The sequence below is a fragment of the Pterocles gutturalis genome, unplaced genomic scaffold, assembly GCF_000699245.1.
Source record: "Pterocles gutturalis isolate BGI_N339 unplaced genomic scaffold, ASM69924v1 scaffold27279, whole genome shotgun sequence".
Classification (NCBI taxonomy): Eukaryota; Metazoa; Chordata; class Aves; order Pterocliformes; family Pteroclidae; genus Pterocles; species Pterocles gutturalis.
This window is the reverse complement of record NW_010131459.1, coordinates 19,504-31,858: the sequence shown is the minus strand read 5'-3', so window position 1 is coordinate 31,858 and position 12,355 is coordinate 19,504. Positions and strand designations below refer to the sequence as shown.

General features: G+C 37.2%; 1 protein-coding gene across 1 annotated transcript; it reads left to right on the top strand.

Annotated features, from left to right (window-relative positions):
- Nucleotides 1–317: 317 nt before the first annotated feature.
- Nucleotides 318–11,043, top strand: UBE2J1 (ubiquitin-conjugating enzyme E2, J1; the record flags this gene model as incomplete). The annotated part of the gene is made up of 4 exons (XM_010080622.1): nt 318–423; nt 2,841–2,970; nt 5,133–5,264; nt 10,774–11,043. Coding segments are annotated over 4 exons (638 nt in total), but the record flags the coding sequence as incomplete, so codon positions are not given.
- Nucleotides 11,044–12,355: the final 1,312 nt, after the last annotated feature.

Genomic DNA, 12,355 nt, shown 5'->3' with positions numbered 1-12,355 from the left:
TTTTTTTCTTCAGAACCCATTTTTAAAGTCTGTAACTCTATATTGGTGTAACATTTTTATGACAATTTATCTTCTCTGTGTTGTCTGATAGAAAAACAAGGCCTTATGTTTCCTATATAATGTGAAGTTTAAGAAATTAAGAAGGTCTTGCTGTGTACCGAAAAACTCAGTGCTGCTTTTATGAAATTCAGACTACTCCCTTGGACAAAATGAAGTTTTGCAGGCCAAACTGCAACTTTTGTATGCTGAGTGTAAAGTGAGATCAAAGAACGTTTTTTTTCTGTAACCTTGTTTGTATCTCTGTTTTCCCATTTTAGTAAGAACAGCTTTACTAGCAATCATTGGATTTATGCCAACCAAAGGTGAAGGAGCAATAGGATCTCTAGATTATACACCAGAAGAAAGAAGAGCTCTTGCAAAGAAGTAAGCACTAAGTTTGTTACTGTAGGTACATATATGTACTCTTTTTTATGGTAAGGCATTGAGTAGATAGTAAAAGTCACTTGAGTCTGTTCTCTCACATTTATTACAAATTAAAAAATAAATGTTCTATGCTTTGTATATTCTTTTTTTCTCCCTGAATGTTGTGGAAATTTGGAACTTACGGTCAAACAAAATAACTTTGAGAGGGCTGTGTTTCTTCCAGCATTGTGTGGTCAAATTAGAGGCTCATCTGAAATTGAGCCTTAGAGGTGTAATTAGTGTTGTGATACAGTGGTAATTGCAGTGTGGAGGGAAAATGAGTGTGATGGAATTGATAGTAAGTATAAGTGGGTGAGAAAACAACCAAAACAATGATACATCATTTCCCTTAAGTAAATAATAATAATGAAACAGTGACAAAAAAATCTGAAGCAACTGCTTCTGAATGTTTTTTGGGAAATCAACTTAAAATTAGATTTGTGACTGTGATGAGATGATTAGCTTAGTGGACAAGGGGAAAGCAGTGGATGTTGTTTCCCCTGACTTTAGCAAGGCTTTTGGCACTGTCTTCCTTACCACCTTCATAGAAAAATCTCACGAAGTACAGCCTAGGCAAGTGGGGACGGTAAGGTGGGTTAAGACCTGGCTGAGCTGCCTATCTCAAAGGGTTGTGCTAAACAGCACAAAGTCCAGCTGCACGCCAGTGGCTAGTGGTGTAATCCAGGGGTCAGTGCTGGGGCCAGTGCTATTCAGTGTCATCAGTGACCGGGATGATGTGGCAGAGTGCAACCTCAGCAAGTTTGCAGACAATACAAAACTGGGAGGAGTGGCTGGGACACCAGAAGGTTCTGCTGCCATCCAGAGGAACCTCATCAGGCTGAAAGAATCTTATTAAGTTCAACAAAGACAAAAGTAAAATCTTGCCCCTGGGGAGGAATAACACCAGCTGACCAGCTGGAAAGGAGCTTGTAAGGGGAGGACCTGGGAGTCCTGGTGGACAGGAAGCTGACTGTGAGGCAGCAATGTGCCCTTGCAGCAAAGAAGGTTAATGGTATGCTGGGCTGCGGTAGGAAGAGCATTGCGAGCAGATTGAGAGAAGAGATCCTTCCTCTGTACTCAGCACTGGTGAGACATCTGGAGTGCTGGGTCCAGGTCAGGCTGTGTATGGGTCAGGGTACAAGAAAGATACGGACTTACTGGAGTGAATCCAGTACGGTGTTACAAAGGTGATTGAGGGGCTGGAACGTGTTTCATACAAGGAGAGGCTGTGAAAGCTGGGAGAGTTCAGCCTGAAGAAGAGAAGGCTCAGGGGGTCTTATCCATGTGTATAAATATCTGAAAGGAAGGTATAAAGAAGGCAGAGCCAGGCTCTTCTCAGTGGTGTCCAGTCACAGGACAAGAAGCAATGGGCACAAACTGAAACCCACAAAATTCGAGCTGAATGCAAGGAAACACTTTTTTACTGTGAAGATGGTCAAAGCACTAGCACAGGTTGCCCAGAGAGGTTGTGGAGTCTCTACCCTTGGAAGTGTTAAAAATGTGACTAGAAACTGACCTGAGCATCATGCTTTGCTTAACCCTGAGCTAAATGATCTCCAGAGGTCCCTTCCAACCTTAACTATTCTGCAGTTATCCTTAAATGAAATCTTACACTTGTGTTTTGTTGTGTGTTTTTTTTTTTTTAATCTTTCTCCTTTCCCCGTTTGGGGAGAAGAAGGTACTTGAGAGACCATATCCCTATCATATAAGCAAAGTTACTGTATTCCAGATTGTAACTAGTACCTTATTTTGCAGGCAGATGGGAGCTTGTTCTGCCTGTATTCTGAGCCAGTCGGTAGCTGCAGTTTTCCTGTTAGCATGGCACTGAGTCAAAGCTAATCAAACCCTGCTGAGAGGTAGGGTTTAGTGGATGGTCTTGATGCTGTACAGTCAAGGCTGTGTGGTTTCTTATTGATTTGGAGAGCTGCCTGCAGTGTGCCCTACAGACAAATTATGTGTGCAAGAGAGGAAAGGTAATACTTTTTGCAGAAATTCCAGGATTTGGGGTGCAAGCTCCTGGGTCCAATTCAATATTTGTAATAGTATTTAACTCTCTATAATTTACACTTCTAACTTGCTGCAGGTAGAAAGTAATTTTTAAAATGGTAACTAATTATTAATAATGTATAGATAATAGCAATATGTAAGTCAGTTGTTAATATTTTCCTAAATTACATGGGAAGATGTATTTGTAGTATAGATCATTCTCAACATATTTTTTTCAAGATAGTGTGATTTGGGGGTGGGGAGGTACTTTTAAGCTACTGATCTTGACACCACTTGTCTTTCTGTGGATTTTTTTGCAAGTAGTTTGTTTAAAAAAGCACACAAGAACATTATGAAAACATGCTATTCTGAGCTATGACATTTGTGGCCAGGTCACAAGACTTCTGTTGTGAAATGTGTGGAACATCTATGAAGACAGCCCTCTTACCACTAACATCCAGAAGTGTGTCAAGCCAGGCGGACAAGGAGGCTAAAGAACTTGCCAAACAAATTAGCTTCAAGGTGAAGTCACTGTTTAAACTTTTTTCTCCATTGTACAGAATTAAAGAAAAAATATTGAGGAAAAACTTGTGAATTGCACAAACATTCATCATTTTCCTAATTACAGTTTTCTTGCTTCTGTGAACTTCCACCTTTGTTCCTGTCTGTTTTAATAGAAAATTAAGTTTTTGATGAGCTTTACATTGACTTGCAAGTTATTTTGTGCATTTTAAGTGCCATAGAACATAAATTACATTCCACTTAAAAGAAAAAAAGATGACTAATAGTATATGCATTACTGTAAAACAATATGGTTTATCTACATGTTGCCACCACAAGGCATATTTTGCAGGAAAATTAATTCTCCACTCATCCTTGTTATTATGTTAAAATATGTTGTTCCTCTTTCCTTGAGGTCTGTGTTCTCTCCAGCTTTTCTGGAAGAGACCACAGACCTTATCTCCAGATAAGGCCTAGAGAAAAGAGAGACAAGGTGACAAAACAGGTATTTCAGCTTTGGGACCTTTCAAGTGCTTTATTTTTTTGGATGTTAGTGTGACTTTGGTCTAGGATACTAGACTTAGTACTTTCGTAACCCAAAATAAATCAAATGCACATTTTGTAGTGTATATGCTTTATAGAGATTAACAGTAAAGATGAAATGACTCTTCTTGGAAAAGGCAGAAGTATGAAAAGCAGCGGTCACACGTTCCAGGGACGGTACTTACAACTGGACATGGAAAAGGAAAATTCATCCAGTGGGTTGTCACGTGTTGGAGCAGGCTGACCAGAGAGGCTGTGGAATCTCCAGTTTTGGAGATGCTCAAAACTCGACTAAACATCTGCTTTGAGGGGGGAGTTGGACCAGATGACATCTAGAGGTCCCTTCCAACCTAAATTGTTCATGATCCTGTGTTGCTTTGTTTCTGGTCCATATTTGAGTCATAACTTGTCCTCTCTGATGTTATAGTTCGTAATAGTCAAGTGCAAAAGGAGTGTTGTCAGTTTATAAGTGGTTTCAAACCTTAAATTCATCTTCAGGTTGTTCAGTGACATATTTTCATATTCTCCCGAGATAATATACATCAAGAAACAGGGAATTTAATTTCCTCACACAAAATGTTATCATGAAACAATATTAGCTTGTGATTTTACCAGCTTGTTACCATCAGAACTGTTTGGTTTCTTAACGCACTGTTTGTATTTCTTACTGCTACTACCCCTACTTATATCTGTATTTGAAGACAGGTATTTACTAGGTAGATGTGGAATTGCCATCTTTATACTAAGTTGATATGTAGATACGTGATTTGGGAGATTACTTTCTTGCTGATTAAAAATTGATCTGGTCGTGACTTCTTTTTTTTTTTTAATAAATTTTAAAGTGTTTCAGTTCAGGACTATGATACTATGTCCTCTTCCATTCACAAGGGATTATTGCAACTATATATACTATTTGAACTAGAGGTTTGTTCATGATCTTCTATATGTTACTACTGGTCTCTTATCTCAAATTTCCAAAAGCATGAAACCTAAATTCTGGGAATTGATACCTATTAGGCATTTCATAAACGAATACAAAAGCAGTATTATAAGACTTGTATTTTTTCTTTTGCTCTGCTTGTGCTGAAATTTAAACACTGAAAACTGAGGTATGTCTCCCCGACACAGTGTAGTGCAACGCACTCTGGCTGTGAGGCAGCTTCAGTGCTAGAGCCAGTATAGCCTCATTAAATTAGCACTTACCAGAGACTAGTTAGCCCTGCTGAGAAACAGGATAGATTAGTTCACTTGTAACAGCAGTAGTCAACATTCACTTAAGGACATCAGAAACGGAAGTTTTTAAAAATTGTGTTATTTCTGGTATAATATTGTCCTAGATCTTCTAAAGAATTTTCTTTTTGACTCTATGTATCTGTGCATTCGTTATGCCTGCTGTTATGTGCAAACAAACTTAAATTATTTTTTAAACTGATGCTTGCAAATCTATAGTCGTATTTCTAAAGAATTAGAATTTCTTAAACTTATTGATGTGTAACTGAAATGCAGTTGGCATACTTGATTATTACATTTTGGTAAGTCTCATGTTCTGCATAAATTAAAATACACATTCCAAAATAAGCCAGATCTTTTTGGAGCAATTTTGATCTTGCCTCAGAAGCGTACATATGTACTCCTTGTAGGCAGAAGTCAATTCATCCAGGAAGTCTGATGCTGGACCCTCAAACACATCAGGATTGAACCACCCTGCTACTTCAAGTGAGCCCCAGCAGGACAGTGCAGCTAGAGCATTCCAGGATCCAGCAAGTGCAACGGTATGGTCCATCCTTGAGCTTTATCAGCCCAAGTACATGCATAGTCTGAACATGAAATTCTTTACTATTAAGCTGATTGGAGGCTTCATTAAGAGTATGTAGTTAATACATTTCTATTTCTATTACAAATCTATGTGTAAACTTCAGCAAATAGCATGCTGAATCACTTTTAGAAATTGTGGTCTCTTTGCTTTCACTTCCTTCTCTTAAGAGCAATAAGTAATGTTCTTTTGGCAATTCTTGTTCCTGGTAGTTCCTTTAATGGAGGGGTTAACAGTTAATTAAAATATTCTGATGTCTTAAGTACTACATCTGTTCTAGCCATTGAGTAAATCTTCATATCACAAGTTTTTGCAATAGAATGCTTAGCCAGAGGCAAAAAATGTTTGTGATAATTAGTAGCTTTTAAATATTAAGGATACTTCCTGTTTTTTATAACCTCTTAAGTAAATCTGACTAAAATATTCTTACCATTTGAAGTATGACACGTTTTAATGCTGCTAGGTGTAGGGCTTACATAATGGTTTTGGAAGTGACCGAGGCCTGGTGGTGGGCCAAGGCAGCTGCTGTTACGACTGGGGCAAATGCAATCTAAATTCACTGATAAATTGCAGGCAAATCCCAGCTAAGCTGTCTTTTTTAGGGAGGATGGGGCTGCAGAGCATTTAAGAAAACTAAACCACGTCAAATAACGTCAGACCATCTGTTGCATGTTTCCAACATATTTTCAAGCTATGTAGAAATATAAACATGCTAATAGCATACTTTTTTCCCACAATAGGGATTTTTCCAGATTGTTCAGGATTTAATAAACCATTCTGTTTTATTCTTCTTATTACAAATCCTGGCTAATATAGTAGAACTAGCCAGAATACCAAGGCATTGTTAGCATTTTCTTGAGGAAAAAGAGACTGATTTTTTTTAAATTAATCTAATTTCCAAGAAATTTGTTTTAATCAATTATGCTGCTTTAATAAGTAATGATTAACTTAATTTTCAGCAGTCCCATGTGAAATGAGACCTTTAAACACAGAAATGTATGTAAAAATATTTATATGTGATAAACTGTAAATGATGAAAAGTGGATTCATATTTTAAGGGATCAGACTGTCACTCTCATGGTTGTTAGTTTGAATTTGAAACAATACCTGTGTTTCTGAGCTGCCACATTTCAAGTGTTAGGAATTTTCTGGAGCCATGGGGGAGTGCAAGCTAAGAGCCCCACAGTAGAAGAAAGAAATGTTGTCATGGTTTTACCCGTGGCTAGCAGGGGTTAACTCTGTCCCAGCCAAAACCAGGACAAATGTGTAACAGGAAAGACTATCTTAAAGATTTTGAGTTTGCTATTTTGGTGTTCTTATTCATGTGAAAGTTAATATAAATCTTCTTAAAGTAGGAGACTGGAGGCCGTGATCTGCTGATAGGCACGAAAGGGTATCCACACAAACCTCAGACCCTTTCCCCGCAGATGGGCTTCTTGCGTGTGTAAAATCAGTTTCTTGGGTTAGTTCTTGTTGTGTAGAGACCTAATTCTACCTTACTATGTTGTGTTAAATGTGGGCAACATCAAAACTAATTTTTTTTTTCTCTTCTTGGATAAAATCTTTACCACTTACTCTACAAATGTGTGTTTAATTAAAACTTATAGAAAATTTGCTGTTCTGAACTTGAAATTTATGCTGAGAACAAAAAGTGCAGAGGTAGACCCCATGCTGAATATTAGCTGCTTCTTTCCAGCAACAATTATCTATTCCATGATTTTTGCCTTTAAAGCTGCTGGAAAGGACAGAGATTTTTGCAATGACTGAGTGGTGGGACAGTTGTGAGTACAGTGTTGTCCTTCCTGGGCGAGGTTGAACTGAATTCTTGTGAAGAGCACGCTGAAATGGGTCTCTGGCATGGCATTGCTTTGAGCCCTCTTCCACACAGAGCCTTGTTCCTGAAGAGAGAATTTCTCATTCTATCAGAAGAAAAGATATTTTGAGTAAACTTTCCCTTCTGTCAGCTTTCTCTTAGGAAGTGAATATAGCCTCACTGACTTAAGAAGCACCAAGACTTACAGTATTTCAGTAAAGCGTATTTTTTTAGATTTCAAAACTCAATTGGAAATAGGTGTTTCTGTTTGAAATAGTAGTTTGTGTTTTAGCAATGGCAATTGTTAAATTAACAGCACTGCTCTCAGTGTGAACTGTTGTGTTATTTGGTACTTTAGCCTTACAGATTTTTGTACTATAGCAGTGTCCTGCACTAGTATATTGGCTGGATGAGGAGTTTTAATGAGGAGTGATGAAATAAACAGTGTAACAAGTCAACTAATCTTGAACTGATGAGGGAGGTTTCTGTGAGAAAATGGATCTGTGTTCTGATACTTGAGATTTATAGAAGTCCTTATTTTTAATCATGTGTTCTGAATGATATGTTGTTTAAAAGTGTTTCCTTTTATCACTAATAAGTGGTGTCTTAAGTTTTGTAATACTACAGCAACAATTTTTTAAATGTCTTGACAATTATGAGTGCTTGGCCCAACTCTGATTGAAAAATAGACATTTTTCTTAGTAGCCATTAAGTCGTGCTGTGTCAGACTTCAGCTGTTCTTCAGATGGAAGTTACACAGACAAACCATTATTTCACCTATCCTTGTATTTTCTTGTTTCTGAGATCATGAGTATAACTGAAAGAGGCTTCAGTAAGCCAGAGGATTTATACGGTTCTGAGTTCCTAGAGTTTGCTATATTTTTAAAACATCCCTTCTAAGATGATTATTTAATCCTTCCAGAATTCTGATAAAAAAAAAATGTTAAAATAACATCCAGGAGACATAAATGATGCAGTGAGTACTGCCATTCTTCAGTAGGCTGAACATAGTGTAAACTTTCTTATTTGCATTTTGTTATACAATAGAACTCTGTTAATTCTAATATATGCACATTTTACTAAACTAGTCTTATTCATCAAACTCAGTCCTTGGAGCAAAGTTTTCTTCCAGTCCTAACAGTTTCAGTTGCTTCAGAAATAATATGACGCATGAAGTGCATATTCAATAACTGTAAAAATCAGATGCTGAAGGTGGCTACAGTGTAGCTCTTATTAATTATTTTTAGTCTGTTAAGCCCTCATCTCCAACATTTCCAATATGGTTTGGCAGAAAACTTAAAATTGGATGGAAATTGTGTAATGCAAGGTGTTCCATGAGCAGTCTAAAAATCTTGACGTTTTTGCTTAAGGAGAATTTAAAAACATGCTGTAGGTGAAGACAAGAAAATTGTGATTTTGTTAATTTATAATACAGACAATCTGCCATTTTGGGGCTTCTTAGCAGTTAAGTCTTTAAAAAAAAAAATCTGTCTAGATGTATATATTAAAGATACAGTAGACTCTCTATGATATCGGGTAATCACTCCTTTCTTAACTTACTTGCTTCTGCAAGTCTGCTAATACTTGGTCATTGATTATGTTGGGAATCCCAAGGCAGTAAGTTAGCTCAGCTGTGGGTGAAGCAGTCAGTCTTCTGCTGCCCTGGTGCATCTATGGGATTTCCTCCCCCCCCAAAAAAAAAAAAAAATTTAAGCCTTGCAATTGTCAGTGAGGTTTCTCTTGAATCACAGCTCTCTTCATGTCAGTGCATGGCACCTTGTCTCATTCAAAACAGGGCCTTTCTGTTTTATTTTTGAATTAAAAATTTGCGGTGTTGGGAAGAAACCCAGGTATGTGACAGCCAGTGCTAGTTACTTTTGTTAGTAAGTACGAAGGATCAGGAATATTTTTCCCTTTTTTTTTGAAAAAACTACTTTAAGAATAACACTTTGCAGGCTGAATTTGCAGTTCTTGTTTCCTGAATTTGCTTCTCTTCTTCTCCCCTTCTGAAAGATGGGAGTACAGATGAATCTAGGAACTTCATTTTTCAAAGGCTCAGCTTCCCTAAGTCTTTATTTTCCTTGGCATGAGGAGCTTTTCAGGGGGTTCAGTATGAAGCAGAATGACTTCCTTCTGCAGTGTAGTAGGAATCCTGGCAAGCTGCTCATGGTGTTCTTGGCTGTCTCTGCTGATAAAATAAATGTTTTTAAAACATTTTTCTTTGAAGCTACCCAAGCTGCTTGCTTGGTTAGGCAAGAAACCTGTGTGAATAAGCAAGTTGTCAAATGTGGCAAGTAATTACATCAGTAGTTCCTTGCTGATAATAAACAGTGGGAAATACTGATGATGGGGAGGTAGGAAAGGAAGGACTTTTCCCTGGGCTAGACAAATCACTGACTAGGTGAAAATTTGGAATTCTTCTCCCACATGCAGAATAAGTGGCCAAAGAGTCACGGGACCAAGTACTACTTATGTCTTGTTGATCATCAAACCTGGTGCACAGTTGAGGACATTCCCTACCAGGATATCTTTTGTGGATATAGTAGCTGGCCAAAACAGTGCTTAGGGTTATGGATATTGTGTCTTTTGCTTAGAAGAAAATCTAAAATGTCCAGAATTCTAGTTTTACCTGCTGTAATGATAGTCAGTATTTTAGAAGGCAGGAGCAGGAAAGGAAAGTTATCTCTGGGAAATAGCTGCAGGTTGCTTTAAGTGGGAATACCTGCAAACTGTTCGGAGAAGCGAAAAGAATTTGTCAGAACTACTTTTTTTTTAGAGCACTTTAAAATTGAACCTTGTCAAAATGTTTATTTTCAACAACTGTGCTGTGTCGCTATTTTTAATATTAAAATATTGTAAGTGTGACCCTTCCAGTATTGGAAGGAGGATTAGGCCAGTGGAATATCAGAACCTGTAGTTTCAATCTTACAAACTGAAAAGTAATTTTCTTTAGAGTAATACTCTCCTGAGCTGAACATCAGTTGCCAGTGTTTATTTTTTTAGTACATATAATGGCAGACCGATGTTTCACCAGTAGAGGGCAATAGGTATGTGCATGCGTAGGTACAGTGCTCAGTAATCTGTGCTGGAATCGCTTGGGTGTTCTTTGTTAAGGGTTTTTATTTTGTTTTTTCCAGTGTTTGGTGGTGGTGATGAGAACAGACTTTTGGACCCCAGTGTCCCCAGGAAGCAGTGCAGAATTGCTTAATTAGAGTTCTCTGGACTGCTCTCCTTCCTTCCTTGCCCTCTCCAATGTTTTTCCTCTTCAGTATAGGTGACATTACAAATTCTCAGAGACTTAACTATCTGGAGGATTATTAAAGATTTCTTGAGCTGCAATGAGTTAAGCAAATCCTAGACAAAGATATTTGAAATCTCTTTATTTGGAAGCAATCTGTAATTCAAGTATTGTTTGACAGACTTTCTTCAGACTTTGTCCTTTAGAACTGCTAATTTGCAGTTTGAAATTGACTTCTCAAGATAGCGTATGGACAAAAATCATGGCTCTAATGATCTGCTAGTTACTAGTGACGTGTATTGTCAGGCTTTCAAGTATTAACAATTATCTGAAGAGTGCATTTTAGTCCTAATTATTTTATTCCTTGCTAATCTTATTCACTGTCTTGCCTCACAACTCTCCGTGTTTCCTTTTTAGTCTGAAACTCCAAATAGCAGTGCAGCGGCCAGCCCAGAGCGTACCCCGCCTGTGTCCACTAACACGTCTATGAGTCCTCGTCAGCGCCGTGCCCAGCAGCAGAATCAGAGACGGCCTCCATCATCAACCGACTTTAACCGGGTACAGCAACCAAGAGTCAACATGAACCACACTGGATCAACTGTTCTGATTGTCCTTCTGACTTTTGCATTGGCAGCTCTTATATTTCGTAGAATATGTTTGGCTAATGAGTATGTATTTGAGTTATAACGTTGTTTGTCATTAACAGCTGTGACTGGAATGCTTCATTGAACATTCTGTATGGATATGACATGAGAACTGTTTACAAAGATTACTTTTTGTATTTACGCTTAAATCCTTATGAATGTTAATGTACCTACAGATACGTTACTTGTAAGAAAAGTAAAGTTGGACGTTTAACTACAACAAGCGTTAGCTGAGTGCCCACTAGATACTTGGAGAAACGGTGCAGTGGAATAGTAACATTAAGGCACGTGGGAAGGGAGTAAATTTGATAATTTATCAACTAGAAAATGACGACTTAAAGTGGTTGATTCACTTTTTTATGGAACATAAATGCAATTAATCACCTCACCTAAGTTAGTATAAGATTTGACACTGGAGAAGGAATTATAAAATGAAACACTTCTATGTGTTTGTGTCCGGTGAACTCTTAATTTAGAGGGGAGGCAGTTTTGTAACCACTTCTATTTACCATTACACATTTCTATAGGGGGAACATATACTAACTGCTTGTGATGCTGCTTTGTGTGTGTGAAAAGGGGGGGAAAGAAATAGGGGAGAAAAGATGGGGCCAGAAAACTACTTGCATTATTTCGATTTTTGTTTTTTGGAAGAAAGATTGGATAATCTTTTGCAAGATTTGAATGTCCTCTTCTAATACTCTCAATTGTATATCTTGGGCTTTTTTTTTTTAATTTGAAGATTATATAAAACATGTCTGTTCTTGTAATAGTTATAAATATGTAATATAATTATTTACCCAGAGCTATTGTCTTTTAATTATACCAGAAATATACATAATGTGTTGATCTGAATGTTTCATATGTGGTTTTATTTACTAAAGAAAATTTAAACCTTATTATGCTTAAACTCTCATATATATGAACATGCTTAAGAGAAATATTTATTAAAACCTGGTAGTAATAAACTGTTTCAAGCCACTCTTTTGTTACGTTTCAGGTATCACGTGGCCTTTTGGCTTTTATTTGTGGGGCTTTTTTGTTTCAGTGTTCTGGTTTTTTGGGGTTTTTTTGTTTTTTTTTTTTTAACCTAAGATGAATATTGGACCCAAAGTATTTCTGTATTATTAGTTTATTGAAAAATAACTGGTAATATTCACGAATCCTGTGAAATCACGTGTCGAAGCAATAGAACTGCAATTCTTAGGATTTTGAGAGGATTTGTCTGTGAATGTTTACGTGTTGCAGTACAAGAAAGCAATCAGTGGGATAATTTTCCTCTTGTGTTATTATTCATATTTAAATGTATTCTAGCATGTTTATTTCAAAGACAGTGAAATTTAGCTAACTTTGTTGCT